At 36.9% G+C, this 23,267-nt stretch overlaps 1 protein-coding gene across 4 annotated transcripts in view; it reads right to left on the bottom strand.

Moving 5' to 3' along the window:
• Positions 1-22,974, bottom strand: part of PNPLA8 (patatin like phospholipase domain containing 8) — a 39,916-nt gene extending 16,942 nt beyond the window's left edge. Inside the window, exons 1-8 of one of the 4 annotated variants that reach the window (XR_009631601.2) lie at positions 22,819-22,974; positions 18,311-19,484; positions 16,092-16,241; positions 14,712-14,863; positions 11,208-11,302; positions 8,351-8,522; positions 7,481-7,538; positions 1,429-1,623 (exon numbers count right to left, since the gene is read on the bottom strand). Coding sequence is in view for 3 of the 4 variants with exons in the window: in XM_060777629.2 (XP_060633612.2) it covers positions 1,429-1,623; positions 7,481-7,538; positions 8,351-8,522; positions 11,208-11,302; positions 14,712-14,863; positions 16,092-16,241; positions 18,311-19,402 (1,914 nt within the window). In the remaining variant the exon portion in view is untranslated. Of the gene's footprint in view, positions 1-1,428; positions 1,624-7,480; positions 7,539-8,350; positions 8,523-11,207; positions 11,303-14,711; positions 14,864-16,091; positions 16,242-18,310; positions 19,485-22,794 lie in introns of all 4 variants that reach the window. The other 3 variants (XM_060777629.2, XM_060777628.2, XM_060777630.2) reach the window with 3 other exon arrangements.
• Positions 22,975-23,267: the final 293 nt, after the last annotated feature.

Below are 23,267 nucleotides of genomic sequence, written 5' to 3'. Positions count from 1 at the left end.
CAACAGGAAATTATTTTACAGAATTGAAATTCAAGGGCATCCATGGGGTTTTGAATTACACATCAGTGCTGTGAGTCTGTCAAAGCTATTTGGATCATTCAGTTGCAAAGGGCATATTTCAACACCAAAAGGACAAATGTTCCCCTTCCCCCTTCAATGAATAAAGGACCTCACAAGTCTTTCTACATTTGAGGATATAGTCTATAAGTAAAAAATTAATCTGACATCAGGACCACACATACTGACCTTGATATTTGATTCCTTGATGTCTAGTTGATAATTTTATAATCAATATGAGTTCATACATTTTTTGTATCCCCATTTCCCTAGCCTCTCCCCTTCCTTAGTCTAAGTATAATTATCAATCCATATATACATAATAAAGAAATAGAAATCTAAGGACTGCTTCAAATATTTCTTTTACTTCTGTGTAGAAGAAAACAGGGCACTGAAATCTCTGATACCCTTTCTTTATGGATGTGCTTTACTTGTAGCAAATTAATGACATTTGAAACAGCCCTTAGAGCCTCCACACTGTCACACTTCAAAGAACTGGTATACTTAATAAACTGGTTCATTAGGCAGGAGGAAGCACCAAGACAATGAATTTTTAATGCCATGTATCAAAGTGGGAAGCAACGATTAGAATCATCATATCATCCTCACAGCAGATTCCCTGCCATTAAGGTTTGTCAACATGTCTTGAAACTTGCAGAATGTGTGAGAGATCACACAACCGTTCCACCTTTATGATCAGGTTAAATATGTCACAAATAATACAGCTTTATTTAACAATTGGTCCATGAGGCAAAGGAAATAATGAAAAATGGCCTACTGTGTAAATGCTTGGAAAGGACCCATGGTTAACATGATTTCACTTTTGATCAGTAATGTGCACAATATTCTCTCTTTCTCCATCCACATCAGTCCTTCCCAGGAATTACTCGTTAAATTTTCCTGGACACAGAAGTAGAAAGTATCTACACCCCCCACACATCTTCATTGCTTCCCTCACAAGGAAATTGATGTATGTGAAGAGAAGTTCTAGTTTTTGTAGAGGCTCTCCTCATAAGCGACAAAACTCAATTTGGAAGGAAAGCCTCCAAGTGAAAAAATGTATTCTTTTCAGATGTCCTTTTACTATTCATGAGAAGAAAGCGATGAGGTAGAGTCAATCAGGCACTCTCCCATTCTGTTTTGGGTAAACTGTGGTGAGCAACACCTGAGTAGAGCTAGAGTTAATTAAAATCTGTCTATATTTGGCAATAATTTAAATTGCTTCCTACACAAAACGCAAGATACAAAACAATCCATATTCTTGTTGAATTTGATTTCCTATTTCATATCCAACTGCATACATACAATCTCAATTCCCGTGTGTTCACACTACTTAGTTCTGAGTGTTTAAACAAAAACATCAGCACTAACCTGATGAAGGTCATTACCCAGTACATACTCCTGGAAATACCCGGGGGCAGCAGACGATGCTCTGATAGCTTGCCACAGCTTGTACTGGCAGCCTCCAAGATAGTGAGACTTGACTCCAGGAAGATGATTGTAATTTCTAAAAACAAAGGCTTTCAATGGTGTCCCTCGGCTAACAATGGTACTTATTGCAGCCACCTAATGATACAAGAAAAGACACATTTATGGTTATTTGGTAACAGCATATTTTTTACAACGTTAACAGAAAAAATGTGATGCATGGTATTCACTTCTGCAGACCACACATATTTATTTCAATTGAAAGAAATGTCAAGTATAGGAACCAAAATATGAGCCCATATATACAATATTGACTTTTAAAACTCAGCCCAAATGAACTGATTTACATCCATAGTAGACAAGAGAAAATATAAAATAAGTTAACAAAGTTTAGATATTTTACTTGGTTCTTCAAAAATGATGATTACTCAGAAATGTTTAAAGAAATAGAATAGGGTAAAAAGTTACTTTGCTGAATTTTAAATGACAGAATAAGCTTGTGAAAGACATTTTATAGATTATTCAAAATTCAAAGAGGGTAAGACGCCTACCCTCTTTGCCAGTCTGGCAGTGGAGTACATAAGTCAACAGATGAATTGAAGTCACACACGAAGTAACTAATGATACCCATATAAAACCAGCTGAATAATATTTTTGTTGCAGTAGTTTCTAACTTATGGGAACCCTAAAGCTAACTTATCATGGTGTTTTATGGCAAGATTTATGTGTCTTTGCCTCCCTCTGAAACTAAAAAAAAGTGACATGCCTATGGTTACCCCATGGTTTTCAATGGCCAAATGGGGATTAATTCAAATCCTGGTCTCCAGAGTCACAGTCCAATAATCAAACCACCACATTGCAATGACTTATATATTCTATAGTCGTACAAATGATGTGAATATGAACAAGTATAATCATGCTTAGTATTTTACCAAGCAATTATTTTAGATTACCTTATAATCAAAGATGTTACAAGGTACTCCTAAACATGGAAGTTATTGGCCAGGAGCATCTTGGACAGTGATAGATTCAAAAGAAACCTAACTACAAGTTCATTCCATTATGGGAAGGATAAACCACATGTGGCAATTTCCTAATTTCCAACTACTTGGGAACCACTCATGCATGGCCTTAACAGTATGCAGTTTACAGGCCCTCACTCAATTGTCTACTGCTTTATAGCAATGAACTATGTCATATATAGCTTAATCTGATTCAGATGTCATAGCAAAATCTAGCCAAGTAACATCCAGCATACTGATAGCATCATAAATTATTTAATTATGGCATCTTGCAGCTTCATAAATGTATGTAACAGCTATGCAAATAGGGGTAGCTTGTAATCCCCCCATAGCAAGAGTGCAGGGGGTTCATATTATAGTCTTATGGTGATAGTTCCTGATGTTTGTGAGCATAACTACTATAAAACAATGCCCCAAAAACTAGAATCAATCCAGATGAAAACTATTATCAATGTTGTTAAAAGCCCTGAGAAACTCAGTGATAGGGTAACAGTATCAGTCTCTTTTAGTGATCATCCATTACAACAGATAAAGCTGTTCAATAACTGGAGTGGAATCCAAACTGGAATAGATATAGGAAGTTGGATTTTCTAAAAAAAAAACATCTAGAACTTAGTTACCTCAGGTACTTTAAATGTTCCATCCCCTAGGAGGTATATGTCACATGGCAATACTTCTGATAAATCTTTAGATCCAGATAAGATCTTTTCAGGAGTGGCACCATCATCATTTCCTTATGGGAAGTAGGGACTACCATTTCACCCAGCTATGCATTTGTCAGAGATTATGTCTTGTATGTAAACCCTATGAAACTAGATATTTTAAATGTGAAATCACACATTATTTTTATCTCCGTACCACAAGATGCAGAGCTAACCTTAAGAAATGGGGCTACAAAGTGGAGTCCACGAGATGTGAGTGTGGAGAAGAGCAAACTACAGACCACTTACTACAATGCAGTTTGAGCCCTGACACATGCACACAGCGACACCAGAGGCACTCGAAGTAGCCAGCTTCTGGTCAAAGGAAATTTAGTATAATGCTAAGTTTTTAACTTTGTTTGTGGTTTTTCTATATGTTATAACTGTATTCTCAATTTGCTTCTGACACGATGTATTGTCGAAGGCTTTCATGGCTGGAATCACTAGGTTCTTGTGGGTTTTTTCGGGCTATAGGGCCATGTTCTAGAGGCATTTCTCCTGACGTTTCGCCTGCATCTATGGCAACCATCTTCAGAGGTAGTGTGGTGCTGGAATCACTAGGTTCTTGTGGGTTTTTTTTGGGCTATAGGGCCATGTTCTAGAGGCATTTCTCCTGACGTTTCGCCTGCATCTATGGCAAGCATCCTCACTACCTCTGAGGATGCTTGCCATAGAAGCAGGCGAAACGTCAGGAGAAATGCCTCTAGAACATAGCCTTACAGCCCAAAAAACCCGCAAGAACCTAGATAAATAAAAACATGGTTATTATTCCATAGCTGAAAATTTGAAAATCAAATGGTAGGATCACAGCCATCAAAATCTTAAAACTGACAATAATCTCTGAAGTGTTCAGAGGGAATATTTTCTATTTCTTCCCTTTTAAGATAGAGATGTTGTATTTGCAAGATTATTAAATTCCATGTTGGTAATACATGTTAGCAGTACTTACGTCTTCAGCATCTACATACAGTAAACACTAAAGACTATTTTTACAAGAGAAAGTAAATATATCCTAATTATTTTTCTCTTTCTCAGAGTTGAGAACAGTGATATAATCAAACTGTCACATAACTGAAAGAGCAGAATGAATCATTCCCAGATTTAAATTCACTAAGTATAATGCCTGAAGCATGTTCATTGTTCCACTCCCCCAAGAAGAGCTTTTTTGAAACTATCACTCCTCTGCGCAGCTTTCTTAGCAAAATCTCACAAGACAGCTTGGCACATGGGAGTGACAGGAGGTTAGAAATCCCTTCTCAAAACAATCAAGTGCTTCAGAGATTACAGATGAGAGTTAACATGCTACCCTTCCAAGGATATAACCACTAGGAATGAGCCTTGATATAATGACACATACAACTCAACAAATAATGCCTTGACACTCTTAGCAAGTGAGAGGGCACATATATTTATTTGCATCCTCTTTCAGACTTTCTTTTGTTTGAAGGAACATTCAAAATGCTCAAAGTCTGCATTTATCTATTATTGCACTTTCCCCTCGATCTGCACAATTCGAAATGAAATAGTTCTGTTCAATAGCTTTACAAACCATAGAATTCTCATGTGAAGAACAGAATTGGAATAACACTCATCATTCCTATGACTTGAATATATCAGCAGTGAACGTTGCTAACATAAGCCACTGATTGTCGGGATTTAACAAAGTAGGACAAGATCGTCTACCCCTACAGCTGTTAGAAATGATAATTGCACAGACAAAAGATAATTTGTGAATACATTTTCTAAAGCTACATTAATTAGCTAGGGATAACTTGCCTTAAAACTGTGTTCAAACCAAAGCATGCCTAATTTATTAGGTTCAAAAAATGTTCACACACACAGCACTCCATTCATGATATCTTTTATATAAGCTGCAACTGCATACAGCAGGGAGAATGGTTGGCAGAAAGTGTCCAGGCAGCACCCATAGGACTTCTGCACCTGGAGAAAAAAAGGTTCTTGTCAAATCTCTAGCACTTCTTCTTGGATCTGTAGTGAGATCTCCCTTTCCAGGTGCTGAACAGCAGTTGGGTGCTGCCTGGACACTTCACGCAGGCTTCAGGGTACAACAATCGCCTCTCATTTTCCAGGTGGTTTAAAATGTACCCAAAAACATGAGGAGAAAATCTAAGGATCAGGTTACGGTTAAATCTCTATAGAGATGACACACAATTTTGCCTGTCTTGCATCATCCTGTGTCAGGGAACACACTGAAACCAAAAGAGGCAACTAGAAAAGGCTTTGGGACAGATTAAGCAAGATGAAAATTAATCTGAGCAAAAAGGAGGTAGAATGCATGGGGAATTCTGATTATCTGGATGGGAGTGCAATCCATTGTGGAAGAATTAATATTTCACCCGCATGACCTGGTTTGCAACTTGGGAGATCTGGATTTACATTCTTAACACAGGTTCAATGAGAGACTAGGAGAAGCTATGAACTGCATAGGCTCATCTGCCATTTCATATGTTCTTTACAGAAAGCAAATCTTCTCACAGTTATAAATGCATTAGTTGTCTTCAGACTAGACCAGGCATGTTATATGCACTACATGGGTGGGCCTTTAAAGACATCACTAAATATTCCACATCACACCTGTTTGTAGTGATTGATACATGTACACCAGATGGCCAATTGTATGAGCTCCACTGGCTTGTAATTACTTTTAAAGCCCTATACAGTTTGATCCAAGTTGTCTATAAAGAGGTCCAGGTCCTAAGAACAACCTCTGAGATCTAGCTGAAGGTCCGTCATCAAGACATGAGACAAGACATAAGAACCAAGACATTCAAAACTTCCTTTTTAAAAGTAATTTGTTCAATTACTTGCTTTAGTATCTGACATGTAATCCATTTCTGTTATACATAACAATGTCAAAAGAGCAATTCATTCTTACTTGTCACACTGCTCATAACTCTCAAGATTAGCAAGAGAAAGGAATATAAAAAATCATTTCAGAATCCTCTTAAAGGTCCTTTAAAAGCAAAATTGAAAACAATGTGAGAAAATTTAATGTACCACCAATATAGCAACTTCATTCTTGTTTATGCCACTATTTTAAAAATGTAGTTCACATCACATAATTGTTGCCCCAAAGAGTAACAAGCAACTTTAGGAGAGAATGCCTCTAGAACATGGCCATATAGCTCGAAAAAACCTACAACTACCTGGTGATTCCAGCCATGAAAGCCTTCGACAATACATGTAATAAGCAACTGTTAACAAAGCGACTTGTAAGTAGTGACTTATTACAGGTGACTTTGACACCTGTAACTGGTTGCTTTCAAACTCTGCTATAAACATGGACTTTTCAGAAGGGACCCCCTTCTTAAATAGATATGTATTATTCAATTATTTACTTTTAAATAGGACCTGACACTTTTCTGTTTCAAAGTATTTTTAGTTGGATTAAATCTAATTTTAAGTCCTAACCAGAATAAACCTACTGGAATTAATATTCCTAGTGAGTCGGAAAATGTTTAGTTGGGATTACAATTGGATTTAGCCCAGCATATTTAATGGCTGCCATTTTAATTTATACTTTGCTACTAGTTTCTATGGTTATACATTTACTTTCTGCTGATATGGTTTTATTAAAGCAGCTACAACATTTTAGGTGTTTTAGTGTAGAACAGACGGTGGCTTTATGATTGTAGTACATTTTAATGGATTTTATGTTTTTACAACACTAGAGAATCAATCCCTACATGGCCACTTCAACATACTAAAATAACCAAATAAAATTAATGGATGCATCTCTAAATGTCACATGATAGATAGCAGCAGACTAAAGTTCAGTAAACTCTCAGATATAGCAACGACCAAGTCCACTGCTACCAAAAAGCAAGGACTCGATATCTGAGTTTGATGGTCAAGATGGGTGATCTGAAGTAAATACTGAGTTGAGAAAGACTTAATTACAAACTATTATGCTAGCTGAAGCTACTTCTTCCCTGCTCCACACTGCCTTGTCAAACTGACATTGATGCAGAAGGTGGGGGCTTGCTGAAATGGTTGATCTGGTGCATGGGGGACAGGAGGACCTCCTCTAAGAAGCATCAGAGGTCCTCTACTTATGGGTAACTCCCCCTACCCTTGTTTTCTGGTAACCCATTACAAACCACATAATTCCAAGGAAGCCCCTCATCTCTATAGCATTTTGATCTCAAATTGCATTCCAGACACACCAGACATACACATATAAATCCTGATCAAATTCATATGATTACCAAAAATATTATTACAGGAATAACTCCAGCAATATCCACTTACTTTGGGACATCTGGGATTTCTTGCTGTTTCAATCATAACAGATGATCCCATTCTTTCCCTAATAAGTTGAACAAATGGTTGACATTATGATTATTGAATATACCAGGCCTTCCCTCATAAGGTCACACAACTGCCCTGATTCAGTGAAAATCAAGACACCTGCACTCATTTTTCTAGCTGGAGGAAGGTCGATATGTGCAAACATTTGCGTAACTAGTGGCTCACCACACAGTTCAGTAGTCTGGGCTCATTTATCCCCATCTCAGACATTAAGGCATGAACCATCTATGAATCTTGTATAATTTATAAAAATAATGACTGGCCATCAAATTATGTAGTGACATATTGTACAACTTTTTAATATCTTGATAAGAATTATTCCATTTCCGAGAGAAGTAATGGTTTTCATGTTTGGAAATCTTTCTCATTCCCCTTCTATCAAATGTTGGGTACCTATATAGCTATTCTCCCTTTGATGTGGCAGACCTAAACATACTTTTTCATTGCCTCAGAACCATTTCAAATTATTTTACAGTTCTTTTCCTATGTTTATACCATTTTTATGTATGAAGCTAAATGTTCCTATCTCAAACATCCATGTGAACATTTTTGGAATTCCAGAATAAGGAGGCTCAATCTAAACCAAATTGTAAAAATAGGTGCCACAATGTATGTTAACAACTGCAGCAACTGAAAAATGAGTATCTTGTCATTTTGTGTACTGTCATTTTGTGGAATGGTGCTAACAAACACTGTGACATCCACAGAAGTAGCATAACAGAGAGGAAAAACCCCGTTTGACCTGTATTTTTAACTTTTGTACACACTGATGAATACAAACTGGCAATGATTTAGAAAAGATTTACTTACTTAAGAAGCTTCTCCCACATTTCACTGTCATAAAATGCATGGCTCCAGCCCATTTTAACTGTTCCAACAATGACATTTTGTTTAAAAACATCTGTTCCCAATTTGCGATAAAGTTCTTCACACTCATCGAGAGGGATATGGAATAATCCCAGCATAAATGCCAGTATAGCACCTGAAAATAAATATTTATAAAATGTGAAACACTCCATTTTTTAGAACACCAGCTAATGAATACTTTATAGTATTCTTCTCCAACATGAACCCACTACATATTTGGACTACAAATCTCAGCACACAAAAGCAGCAGAGAAATCATGTGAATTGCAGTCCACTTCATCTGCGGGCCCTTCCACACAGCCCTTATCCCAGAATATCAAGGCAGAATATTCCACAATGTCTGCTTTGAATTGGGTTATCTTACTCCACACTCAGATAATGTGGGATTTTCTGCCTTGATATTCTGGGATATAGGGATGTGGAAGGGCCCTGGGTGGCACCAGATTCTGGAAGCTCATTTTGTTATGTTGATGTCTGATGAGATTTTAAGAAAAAATAGTTCAGTGTTTACAGAACTCATCAGAATAAATATTGTATTTTTCAGTGACAATAATGGAAAATGTATTGTACCTTTCAAAAAGAAACCAAGAAAGGGTTTCGGACCTTTTTTTAAGACAAAAGGACTATGATTCTTAAAAATAAATGCTAGTATTCCTTTATAGTGCCACCTAGTGTTTTTAAAAACAGCAATACCCAGACTAACTAGATTGTATGCTGAACAACTATTAGTTCATGCTCTTCTTCTCAATCACTAAATACTGTACTAAGATCCAGTAAGCTGCACTGTTTTGATTTTCTTTATAACTAATGCATATTTCTATATGCCTTCATATTGCTTTCAATCTATGGTGAGATTTTTTCAGAGGTAATTTGTCTTTGCATTCCTTGGATTTAAATATTTAAATTTAAATATTAATAATATAAATTATTAATTATTAAATATAATATAAATAAATATATATAAATATAATATAAATAAAAATGGATTTAAATATTTAAATATTTAAATATTGGATTTAAATATTGTATTTTTCAGTGACAATAATGGAAAATGTATTGTACCTTTCAAAAAGAAACCAAGAAAGGGTTTCGGACCTTTTTTTAAGACAAAAGGACTATGATTCTTAAAAATAAATGCTAGTATTCCTTTATAGTGCCACCTAGTGTTTTTAAAAACAGCAATACCCAGACTAACTAGATTGTATGCTGAACAACTATTAGTTCATGCTCTTCTTCTCAATCACTAAATACTGTACTAAGATCCAGTAAGCTGCACTGTTTTGATTTTCTTTATAACTAATGCATATTTCTATATGCCTTCATATTGCTTTCAATCTATGGTGAGATTTTTTCAGAGGTAATTTGTCTTTGCATTCCTTGGAGAACTGAGAGAGTGTGATTTGTTCATGGGCTCCCAGTGGGTTTCCATAGCTGCGCAGGGATTCTAACCCTGGTCTCCAGAGTCATACTCCAACACTCAAACCACTATGCCACACTGACAATCAACAAAGTCATGAAATGACAAATATCTAGGAAAACTATTCAAATTGAGACTTTTCTTGCATATGTCCTTGAGAAATCATGATCTGGAAGTGTATCTGTAAGGACCTTGTATGACACAACCATGACAGATAATACAATCTTTTTTTAGAGACCACTAGATGACCGTCTTTCTTCTATACACTGCTGCTTCCAAAGGAAGTGCCAAACATTCTTATTCTGCCTATGCCTGTCCAACTGAGTACATCTTCAAGGTCCATGTCAACTCCTGAACTGTTTTTCCTTCTACTATTTAATCTTTCATTCTCTCGCAGCTGTTTTTTCTGCTCAAGTTCCTACCTTTGTAACTCAAGAAAAAGCAATTATTAAAGATTAGGGACTGTATTGTCACCGGCAGGTATACAAAAGAGGCACAAAATTCCCTGTAGCATGTATTGCTTTACCAGTTCTCAGTATTGAGGTAAGTAACACAAGCCAAGCTGTCCCACATTGGTGAAATGGCTGAAAGAATAACCATGAATTTAACTGATGCATCTGGCAAATATATGTGATACTAAAAAGAAAATGCAGCAATCCTTCTCTCAATTCATTTTAACAACTTACCATATATACTAACCCATAATAATATGAATTGATTGTCTTCATATAACAAAAAAAATCCTATTACACATATGAGAGTAACCATCAGGAACATCAAAACCAAATTTTCAAGTGCAATGTTTCCATTTGGAAAACTATATAATGGATCATATTTTTTCTCTTAACTAACTCTTTCTTTGGAGGGCTTTAAATATAGGTGAGATGGCTCATGGGCATGTTTTATATAGGCATTCCTGCAGAGCAGGGGATTAAATTAGACAGCCCTTGACTTTATGACTGTGATTTGGTTCTGTGAACTGTTTCTGAAAACATAACACTGTTTTTGAAAACGGTCTCCATTTCTGTGCATACATTACACCAGAAGTATCAGGAAGAGACGTAAAATAGGCATGAGTGCCCTTTGGCAGACACCCAAGTGTTCAGAGTCCAGAAGAGGCAGATTCAACAGCAGTTTCAAAACAGAATGTAACATCTCAGTTTAATTTCACTCTTTCCATGCAATTCTACAATATCAGACATAAAGTTTTCCAGAAAAAAAGCTTTTCCATTAATCCTTTTACATTCTAACTCAGTAATTGAAAGGCAACCGTGTAAAACAGAAACACAACTGGGCACATAGCTCTTTTGCTCATATACACAGATAAAGGTTCTCTACATTGTGAATATAATATAGGGAATGTTTCTTTTCAGAAATATTTACCTGTACTCACTCCACAAATATAATCAAAAAGATGATGAACAGGCTTTCCAGTAAGCTCTTCTAGTTTACGGAGAGTCTGAAGTGCCACTAAACCTCTGAAATACATTAAAAATAACTTTAAGTGAAACATTTTTACATCAAGGCCACAAGATTACAATTATTTATAAACCAGCATATTATTGTAGTGATTTGAATGTTAAAGCCAAGATTGCAGAAGAATGTAGTTCAAATCCCTGTTCAGTCATAGAAACCCACCGGGTGACCTTAGGCAAGCCACAATTTTTCAGCCTTAGAAGGCAGAATGGCAAGCCTCCTTTGAATAATTTTTGCCAAAAGACGGAGCTGACATAACATCAGAGTAAACCTGAAGGCATGTAATAGATATTAGTTTGAGGAATGCTAATATAATGGGAAAATGATGCCCTAAATCCTGCATGTCATTAGCAAAAGAAAATTCTACACAAATGGATCTCAATTGTGCTTCTTCAGTTGCATATTTGGTTTCAGGTCCTCAAGCATCCCACCACTAGTGCATTCTACTTCTAGTTGAACTCATGAAGGACACTCTTGTGCACTAGGCCTTCACAGAAGTCACTTGTGCTACTGTACAGTATCTATTACATTGTCCAAAGTTTTTATCATTGTTCCTTGTGATGTCACTGAAAATGTGCATAATGAAAGCCAAACAATACAGCCCAAACAATTTTAATTTCTAAGACTGGGGCAGGGCTCTTGATGATAGGGTAGCTTGGATTTCTCTCATTAATTGACTTCAACTATAAGTTGAAGTCAACTTGAGGGTAATTTTGCATGCTAAAAGAAGGCTGACTATGTAGATAATAAGCACACAATATTGGTAATGGCGCTCTAGGCAGTCATGCCGGCCACATGACCTTGGAGGTGTCTATGAACAACACTGGCTCTTCGGCTTAGAAATGGAGATGAGCACCAACCACCAGAGTCGGACATGACTGGACTTAATGTCAGGGGGAAACCTTTATAGATAAAATGTGTGTGTTTGTGTAGATCTACTTTCTAAGAGAGGGGGGTAAACAGCCTTCTTTCTACACTTTGTTTCTGAATACAGTATACACCTCCAGGCGCTCAACTGTGATTACAATGTACTGCAAGGCCCCAGCTGCACTAACCATTTAATGCAGTTTCAAGGTGACTCAAAATCATGAAGGTCACAAAATGCACACTGCAGCATACATTAAATGGGAAACAGCATATTCTAAAAAGGCACAGGAATGTCCAAAACAAGCCATAAAATGTGCTGCAGAAAATCCCAATGTATTCCATATCCAAGGTGTAAACAACTCTGCAAAGAGTGGAACACACTGTAGACACTTCCCCCTGCTGAAGTACATTACAGAATCCAGAATGAAATACGTAAAAGTGCCTTAAAGGCATTGCTGACAAGCAAGGGACTAATTGATCTCCAGGGAGGAGTAACTGATCACTTCCAATCTTAACTGTCACTTTCCCTTTTTTTCACCCTGAATGCCAGTGTATCACTGATGCACATCTCTGCAGGACATGGGGGAAGGGGGATACCTGCAGACTGATTTGAGGGCAGGTTTCATGTGGAATGTAATCAATGTCCTGACATCAAACCAGTTCCTGGCATGGCAATCTAATTGCCTGTAGAGCGAAAACGTTTTCTGTCAAACCAGTTCCAAGCTGCATTATAGTCAGTGCCCCACATGAAAACAAGTTATTACAGTAAATACAAGATACAAATGGTCAGAATGCTCAGGTCCCAGAAGTACATCCATCCCAGATGCCTGAATGTAATGAGTACTAAAAACAAGATTTGCAATTCAATTATTTATCAAGATAAAGCTTGAACTTTATTCAACCTCCTGGCAACTTTAAAGCAACATGCTTGGCTGACTGTGATGTTAATAGGTGTGTAATTGCAGTGTTGAGTGACTGGTTGTCATGAGTGTATGTCATAGCCCAAAATACATACTCAGTAACAAGGCTCAAGTGCAGTATTATAGTAATCACTCATTGTGTGCTGTGCCACAAAACACCCGTCACATGACATTGACTAAGTATCTGCATGTTAGTGTAACATAGTGCCTAAAGGCCGATAGTTCAATCTTATGGTGGAATCTGTGGATACAACATACACGGATTCTGCATCCACAGAATCAACCATCCATAGCTTGAAAATATTTTTTAAGAATCTTCAAAGCAATTTTTTTCCATTTTATGTAAGAGATATCATTTGGCTACCAATTGCATAGAATGTGACTTAAGCATCCACAGATTTTCATATCTATATGAAGTCCTGGAACCAAAACCCAGTGGGTACCTAGGACTCATTGTACATATTTAGCTGGAAGTAAAGCTTGTAGGATAGCAGGGAGATCGCCAGTAAACTGTTGTAAGTAAACACCCATTGATTATATACTTCCTTATGTCACTATTTTGGACATAATATTGAAAAGGAAGTGAGAAAAAATTCACAATGATTTTCATTACAGCAAATAATATGACAAACAATTGTTTCGATTCAGTTTAAAACTTTCACATGAACCTTCCCTGCATCTGGTTCTTATGCATGGTCTTGGCCATTCTGAAACTAAACAGAACAGCAGAGCAATAGTTTCAAAGTTCTTTAATTTTTTTTCTTAATGAAATTGAAATTCATAATGTCAGAGTATAAGAGAGAACTACTAAGCTTGTAATTTTTAAAAAATATATAAGTAATTTGTTTGCTCAGTTAGTTAGGCTTCATGCTGAAAGTAACCCTGCCGATTGCGTGTTGGCCCACCAAATTTAATAACAAAACCAACAACAACTTTATTTTTGTATCCCAACTCCATCTTCCCGAAGGGACTCAGGGCAGCTTACATGGGAACAAGCCCGATCGACATAGTTAAAATATAGCACATTACATTTCATAAATTTCATATGAGTTAAGAGGAATACATCAAATTTGCAACAATGAAGTGAATTGAAACATATATTAAGAAAATACTAGGTAGATGTACTTATATAAAGTTGTTGTTACTAACATATACATGGTTTTATTGTAAGCTGCCCTCAGATCTTTAAACAAGGGGTAGGGCACGAGTATCTTAATAATGTACCAATTATATCTTAAACCCTTAATTATGCCTGCACAATATCTCCAAACCAGAATCGAAAATAACAAGTTTGCAAGTTCAAATATAATAGCTATATAAACAATAGTAATTTACCAAAGTAGAGCATGATGGCACGGTCCTGGTTTATATGACAGTATTGGACATGGTATTAAAAACACTCCCCTAAACTTTCCTCTACAGAGCACTAGTTTTAGGTACATAGAACTACCACTGCCAACGGCTTCAGAATCTGTTTGATTTCAAAGGTGGGATTTAAAAAAAAATAGAAGTATTGATACAATTTTATACAATCTTAAATCAAGGCTGAATACACTCCAGCCTTACCTTATGTAAATCAGCTGAAGGTCAAGATAAAAGCAATTTAAAATAATTACAGTAATACCTTGTCCCCCCACCATCAATGGTGAGAACGCGAATGCCCCATCCTTTCACAGGGTCTGAATATCCAATTACAGCTAAGGCCTCTCTAACAGCAGCTTGAAGAGCTTCATCAGTTGACTGTCTCAACCGCAATAAGCATGGAATGATTTTTTCCTAGAAATGCAATACACATTTTAAATGAAACAAAAACATCAATTTCATTGACATTCCTACTTAGAAACAAAATGAAAGTAGATACAATGGATGGTTTGAGATGCAAAGATAAAGTGTGAGCGTGTTAATTGAAAACTCCTCAAACATTCTTATATATTTAATCTGGAATGCTATATACAGGCTTTCTAGTAAGCTCTTCTAGTCATTCAAATGACATCCAAATCAGCCTTCAGTAATCCAGCTGTTAGGTTCACTTATTTACTGAAAATATCAATAAAGAGTGTTCCAAAAGCCTCCATATATAAAGAAAAATAACAAGCTCACATTTTACATTACATATTTTTTATATTTTTTATCTTTCAGATAAACAACATGTAGGGTAAATTTTATAAATATTGTGTAAAATATTTTGTCCCAAAAGTCTCGATATATAGGAAATAATAAAACTTACATTATAGTCTATATTATATATTTAATAGTGAATGCAATTGTTTATGTTTTAACGTCCTTTAATTTTAAATTTTAAATGTATTTGAACTGTATGTTGTCCAAAGGCATTAAATAGTTGCCTATATGTAAAGCTGCCTTGAGTCCCCTTCAGGATAGAGAAAGGCAGGATAGAAATAGGTGACTTTGGAGACAGGTTGCAGCAAAAGCTGAATTATTAAGGATATTGCAAATAATGCACTATATATACATTTTTATATTATACTATAGGATAAAGAAATGAAATAATCTTCAAAAGTCTTTTAAGTTTGGATATAACAGAGCTTTGTGTTCTTGGAATATTACACAACTCTGCTGGCATTGCAACAGAAGTAGCTGTACAATTTCCAAGTAGTGGTGGAGGGACACATACTGGCAATGTACAATGTTGAGGTCAGTGTATGAGGTAACCAGAGCAGGAGCTACAAATACCCCTTCCCTCTCTTCCATGTCTTTTCTTCCCTGACCTGGCAGATTGCTGAGGGAGGAATAAATCATTTGCAGAGGGGTAGGTGAAACCAGACCAAAAGTTTCCAACTATGAAATCTTGCTTGAGTAGATATAAAAACCACTGAAACTTGATGTTACACATCAGGTTTCAATATGATTCAATACAACACATGATTCTATGTCATAAAAGGTAATTTTAAGAAGCATTATTGCCAGAATGACAGCAACTTGTTGCATAATTGTAATTCCATTCATTCGTTTGTACCTGTAATTCACAGTCATTAGTGTGTACCTTAATAGCAACTCCTCTGCTGTCTGGAAATTCCAAGAGATGGTATGTCAGTTCTTCAACCCTGTTGATACAGACTCTTCTGTTAGATGATCTTCGCAAAGCTTGGGCTAAAGCCCGGGTTCTGTTATCTATACTTACCTTTGCAATTATCTAGAAAAACAGATACATTTAATTAAAAACCTCTCTAATTAAAAACCTCTTACATGAACTTAAAGAAACAAATCCACTGCCAGCAATCAATTTGTCTAACACATTATCTGATCCATTTAAAACAAAACAGTTGGCTGCTTACCTTTGTAGAAAAAACAGAAATGCTTATACAGTTAGATTATCTCTTCAATAATCTCATAAAATGAAAACTAGTTCATGAAAGTTTTTGTCACAATTTATGCCTTATTGTGCAATTCTCCAAGTCATATTAATTTAAATTAGCTTATTTCTGTGAAATATGTTCAGAATTCAAATTAAAGGACCTAAAATACAAAATTTCATGACCACCTACTAGAATGTAAAAACAAACAAACATTAGTTTTAAGATCAAATACCATAGCTATTTTCATAATTTTATTTTCCTATACAAGACTTTGAGTCACATATCATGAGTTAAGAAGATGAAGGGTACATCTACAGTTATCCCAAAAAGCGGGGAGGGGGGGGGGGAGAGAAACAGATTTGTGGTGGTGGAATGACGGAGAACTAGGAAGCCCTGGCCCTTGAGCCCTCTAAGTGGAGGTCAGCTGTGACCAGCAGTGCTGCAGAATTCTAAGAGGCACCAATGGATGGCGAAAGGTAGAAAACTGTGAAGAGAAAGGTACATCAAGTCAACCCTGAAGGATCAAGAATAGGGTTCCACAGTCACTTACGGACCCACCGCCAAGACACTACACTTGGAGGACCATTATCCTCGGGCTACAAGGGATCACCTAAGGAGGGTGGTGGAATGACTGTCATAGCTGAATCAGATTATTGTGGTCTTGAACTGCATTAACAAATGTCATGGGCTGCTACAAATTCTCTCTGGGAATCTGGAGCAAGCTGTAATATTGGGCCTATATAAGAAGTTGGGGATGGTTCTGAGATGGAACCAGCCACAACTGTTTACATGTCCATCCAGTATTCCTTGGGTTCGGGGCACTCACTGTCCCCTTCTTATTTTTCTTGTTGCAGAAGCCAACAGGTGGAACATGCTAGTGGCCTAGAGTGAGACAAGGTAATAGGAGAAGGAAGGAGGGAAAAGAGGGGGGGATCTGCCACCCTAGCTGACATCTCTCCACACAGCAAGAGATGGACATAACCATGTCATGACCTCTGGTCACCTCAAAAGAATGGGGTAAATAAGAATGGCTGCCTGATGGAGCCAAACTGGGATAGTCAAGATTCCCTTCTGCCTCCACAGGACCTGGGGAGCCTGGTAATCTAAACCATCCCGGGGCCGATCCACCATATGCCACTCCCAATCAGCATTGAGATAAAGGGTGAATGTAGAGCCACCTTAATGTTCTTATCTCTGAAGTGTACAAATAAATATGGAAGAAATAGGTAAACAAAACACTTGTAACTTCTACAGTCTGATTTACACCTTCAGGGGTGCAAATAAAAATGAAGGAAGAAAATATGCAAAAGTGGGGAGGATACCTTTCACTTCCTGACCGAAGTCCTTTTTTAGTGGAGTACTGTATTTCATTTTTAATGCCTAATACATACATATACATGTATTATGTATATTGTTCCAGAAATGATTACAAAATTCTTGTATCCTCATTCAGGTTTGTAAGGAATCTGTCATCTGTGGTGACAGGTGCAACACCTACATTTCTACATCACACAATAATTGGTCAGCTTCTGTCCTCAGGTTACTGCTGTGTCACAATTGATGTGTTAGATATGCACGGGCATCACGTTTTGTGAATGCATGTGGAAAGGTCTATCAACTACTCTATTTAAATAGAAAGCTATTTCAGGCAAGTTGTTATCCTTTTTTGTTATTTATATTATATTACCAATTTTCACATTAAATCAAGCATTTCTACCATACTGCATCATTTTCAGGTGGGTTTGACTGAAGGTTTCCCATCTAGACAGTCTACATGCCAAGGACTGAAATAAATGGATAACTTCCTCTGCTTCTGCTAGATACCCCCAGCTCATATGTATCGTGTCTCTTAACAAAATTACTTCAAAACGTGATTTTTAACATTGAGAAAGAAAGATTGACTTGCCTTTTCCCTTTGTAGAATTAACCTCTTTTCCTTTTCTTCTGCCTGCTTGGCCTCCTCATCATCTTTCATCGTCTCCTCCTGATCCTGTGCTTTGCTCTTTTCTTGCAAGGCAGCTTTGGGGTCAGATCGTAACTTGGGCACCAGACCTCCAATGTAACTATCCACAAAGGCTTGTACGCTATTGGTAGGATACGAAAGAAAACTTGTAATGCTCTTTTTGCTGGAAGTTGGTGGGGCAGCACTGGCCTTCTCAGCATCTGGAGACTGTGCTGCAGGTATTAAAGCAGATACTGCATCCATCCTATTCTCATTACTTAGTATGTCATCCTCTGATGAAATAGGTATCCTTCCCTCCTGCTCCTGTGGTTTCGGGGAAGAGGCGTCTCCTTGTTTTCCTTGAGCCATGCCTCCAGAACCAAAGTACCAGTTGATGTGATTGGCTAGAAAGTTGTAAGTTTCTCCAAAGCTTGTAGTAAAATAGCTAACATGAAAAAGACTACTTTTTACATCTGCAAGATCCTTCAAAGAGCGTTGAGAAGCACCACTAGAATCCAAGCTTCCACCTGTGGACACGGGATTCTTGTCATCTAAATTGTCACTGTAGTCTTTTTTACTTCTGTTATCAGTGGCTTGGCCATCATTTTCAGCGTTGGTAAGAAAGCGGTTCCCCTTGCCATCATTTTCAACCACTTTGCTCAAGATACCAGAATACGGCTTGAGCCGAGCAATCCGTGAAACCAGCTCACTGTGAGTTCCAGACACAGCTTTTGAGACAGATTCTAAAGTGTTCTTGAAACGTGACATGCGACTGTTTGTTTTTGTCAATTCCTTAGAAGTGCTAAGTTTCGAAACTGTGTTATATACAAAAGCATAACAATTAAGATGGGTGTCACGCCACCAGGTTTTGCCTCGGGTCCCTTTGCAACATGGTTTGCTTGTGTGTAAAACTCTAAGCGGAAGAGCATGACTTAGTCTCCAAAAAAACTTTGGTCTGTACAAATAGTACAGATGTCTGGTTGCTTGTTTACCCCACAGGCTTTTTTTAGGAATGACTATGTAAATACATTTTCCCAAAGGCAACCAGATTGACATTACTAATAAATCCTAAAGTTGTCCATGAGTCACTCCCCTCCTGAAACTTTATTTTAAGAAGAAACATCATTCATTATGTTACCTGGAAAAGGAAAAGGCGGGGGAGAGAACATTAGGATTATTTAACAAAACATTATTGACACATGGAAATAAGGGTTTTCCAGGAACAGCTATATTTTTTCTTATTTTACAAAGCAGCTCATTACATTTAAAATAATTAGCCATGTAAGACCCTGTTGATGGGAGGAGGAAAGCATTATTACTATTAATATGTTTGTATGTATTTAGTAAAACTGTATTCAGGAAAAAGTTAAAGACCTAGCTTTGCACACAGGTGTTTGGGGTGTAGTGCAATATGCAATCCAACATGAATGTAGCAGTTTGAATAAACTAATATTAATAAAACTTTATTTATAGACTGCCCTTTCTCCCTGAGGGGACTCAGAGTGGTTTACGCACCAAAAAGGGCAAACATACAATCATGTCAAAAATAATACCAAAATAATACAAAAAAATAACCATAAACTTTTGACAAAAGAGAAATTAACATCAAAATAGAAAACAGAATACAAATAGTCAAATAAACATAATTATACTAAAAACATAATTAACAATTAAGATATAAACCCTGAGAGAACAATTAAAATACATAAAAATGGCTATCATGGTTGTTCTCATGTACCAAAGCAACAACTGAATACAAATAAGTTGACTATGCGACTAGGCAATATGTTTTAACTTGTTTTATTGTATTGATATGTTTTAATTGTTTTTATAATGTGTTTGTATAATGCAGCATTGAAGTTTGCCATGGTCTGTGAGCCGCTCTGAGTCCCCTTCAGGGTGAGAAGAGCAGGGTAGAAATATAGTAAATAAATAAACTGCTGGATTTGGTTCTTGGAAATCTATGGATGATTAAGCCCCATTATATAAAGTCCTCATATAAAATGGCAACATCAAAGTTTGCTTTTTGGGGGGAAAAATTGGGAAGGGCAATATTTTCAAGTCTCAGATACAATCTGAGGAATACAATCAGTGGATTCAGATGGCTGACTGTATTGTCTTGTAAAATGCAGTTCTTTATATAAAATATGTTTTATATGTTTTTGATTTTAAATTGCACATATTTTTTAACAATGTAAGATGTTTTTTGAGTCTCTACGAAGACAAAAAGTTTGATATTAATAATTATAATTATAGTAACAAAAAGACCACATCAAGGTTTGCTTTTGAGAGGAGGATGGGAAGGGCAATATGTGAGACCAAGCTTTGGTTTTAATGGTATAAGTTTGTTTTGATAGATGTATGTTTGTGTGGCATCAAATTGTGCTTATATCTGTGAGCCGCTCTGAGTCCCCTTTGGGGTGAGAAGAACAAGGTACAAATGTGGTAAACAAACAAACAAATAAATAAAATATTTTCAAGCCTTAGACAATTGAATCCATGGAAAACTGAATCAGTGGATTAAAACCCATCTACACTGTCATATAATTCTGATTATCCAAATTATCTGCTTCGAACTGGATTATCTGACAGCCCATCTACACTGCCATATAAAATCCAGATTATCTGCTTTAGGCCGGGTTATATTAGTCTACACTGCCATATAACCCAGTTCAAACCAGATAATCTGGATTTTATATGGCACTGTAGAAGAGACCTCAGTTAGCTTACTGTATTGTATTTTATGTAATTCAATTTTATGTACTTCCTGCTAAAAATTATTTTTATATCAATCTATGACTGAATTAAATTCAGTTTTTTTGAAATGTATTTACTGACAACACAAAATAATATGCTGTTTATACACTGTTGGTAGTTTTTATTTATTTACTGTATTTGAATAGCTTCAACAATAGTACAAGTGTAATTCCATTTTAATATTTACCTTGTTTACATTTGTATTTATATTGTTTTGGAATGTAAACCGCATTGGTTCTCAATCCTGACTTATTTATTTATTTATGACATTTATATGCCGTCCTTCTCACTCCGAAGGGGATTCAGAGCGGCCTACAAGTAATATGTAAATACAATATATTATATTATTACCATAACACAACATTAGTATTATATATTACTATATTGTACTATACTATTATACTGTAATATCATTAGTATTTATTTATTTACTGTATTTGTATACCACCTTTCTCGGCCAATTGGTGACTCAAGGTGGTTTCCAACAATATTACATGTAATATAAAATATATTACATGTAATATAAAATATATTACATGTAATATAAAATATATTATTATTATTATTATTATTATTATTATTATCATAACTTTATTTGTACCCCACTAGCATCTCCCCAAGGGATTCGATGTGGCTTACATAGGCCAGAGCCCCAAAACACAATACAACAATACAATAACCATAGCAAATTAAAAACAGTTAAGCAGAAAACAATAATGGTAAACAATACAACAAAACACTATTAAAACTGGGCCAGCCGGAGTAGGGTACTGGGTTAAAAGTGCTGGTGTGGCAGGAGGGATGTAGGATTAAATATAAGTGCGATGTGCAGTGTGCAGTGATCTTGGTTCTACTAAGGTGCTTCTAGGATTTGGTCTGGAGGTTCCTAATCTGAAAAGGCACATCGGAACAGCCAGGTTTTCAGTTCCTTTCTGAAGACTGCCAATGTAGGGGCTTGTCTGAGATTTTTCGGGAGGGCGTTCCAGAGTCGGGGGGCCACCACAGAAAAGGCCCTGTCCCGTGTCCCCACCAAGCGCGCTTGCGACGCGGGCGGGATCACGAGCAGAGCTCTTCAGATGACTGGAGTGAGCGTGTGGGTTCGTAGACAGCGATATGGTCACGCAGGTAGGGTGGTCCCAAACCGTTCAGTTATAATATTGTATTATTATCAACATTATATTGTATCACATTATAATATTATCAATAATTATTATAATATTAATAATAGTTATAATTATTAACAATATCAATAATTATTATAATATTATCAATATTACTACTACTAAAACTACTAATATTAATATCCAAAGCAACAAATACTATAATAATTCATATACACAAGGCAAAGAGGCTGTGTAAGACACTGAACCACACTGAACATGAAATAGATTTGCCATTTAACAGCTCTAAGCACAAAGAAGTAGTTTACTACAAAGATTTCAGCTATGTAACACAATTTTAACCCATTTTTGCCTAGAAATGAATTACTGGTTGGCTGGTTTTCTACAGACGTCTTTGCTAGTTACTACTGGAGGATGTCAGGCGTAGGAAGGCGAGTAAAGGCTATCTAAACAGGGCCAAATAGTTATCCTGGCGTGAACTCTATGAAAGGGGCCAAAAGCCTTGAATCCCTACAGCCACAAATGAGAGGAATGGACTGACCCAGCCACCCCCGCCTGAGCGAGTGGTACCTGCCAAACCGGCCCCTTCCTTACATTCCAGTTACGAGGGAATCCCTCAGGCGCCGCTTCCGCTCTTCATCCTCTCCTGCCGCCCCGATCACACAGATAGAAGCAAAGTAAACTTCTCCTCTCGCGATAGACCACCGACGCCGCGAGATTACAATGGCGTTGCAGCAGTTGCTCTCAACCTTTGCTCGTACTACCCCCCCTTTGAACTCCGTTTCCCAGAATTCTCGGCCCTTCTCTACCGCGGCTGAGGCTTCTGGGAGTCTGAGTCCGAGAAACCCTGGACGATTCTCAAGTTGAGGCTCACGGAGAGTTCAGCGGGATTTGAGAACTCTGTGTGAAAGACGTCAACCATCGCGAGACTTCCGGCGGCTGTATATATACGCCCACTTTGGCACTTCCCATTGCGTTTCGAGTTTGATAAGGAGGAAGTAGTTTTGTGCTCTGTTTTCCTTTGTGCTTAGGCAGAAGTTAGG

Source organism: Anolis sagrei, chromosome 5 (genome assembly GCF_037176765.1).
Source record: "Anolis sagrei isolate rAnoSag1 chromosome 5, rAnoSag1.mat, whole genome shotgun sequence".
Lineage (NCBI taxonomy): Eukaryota > Metazoa > Chordata > Lepidosauria > Squamata > Dactyloidae > Anolis > Anolis sagrei.
Note: the sequence above shows the minus strand (reverse complement) of the source record. Positions and strands in the feature narration are given on the sequence as shown.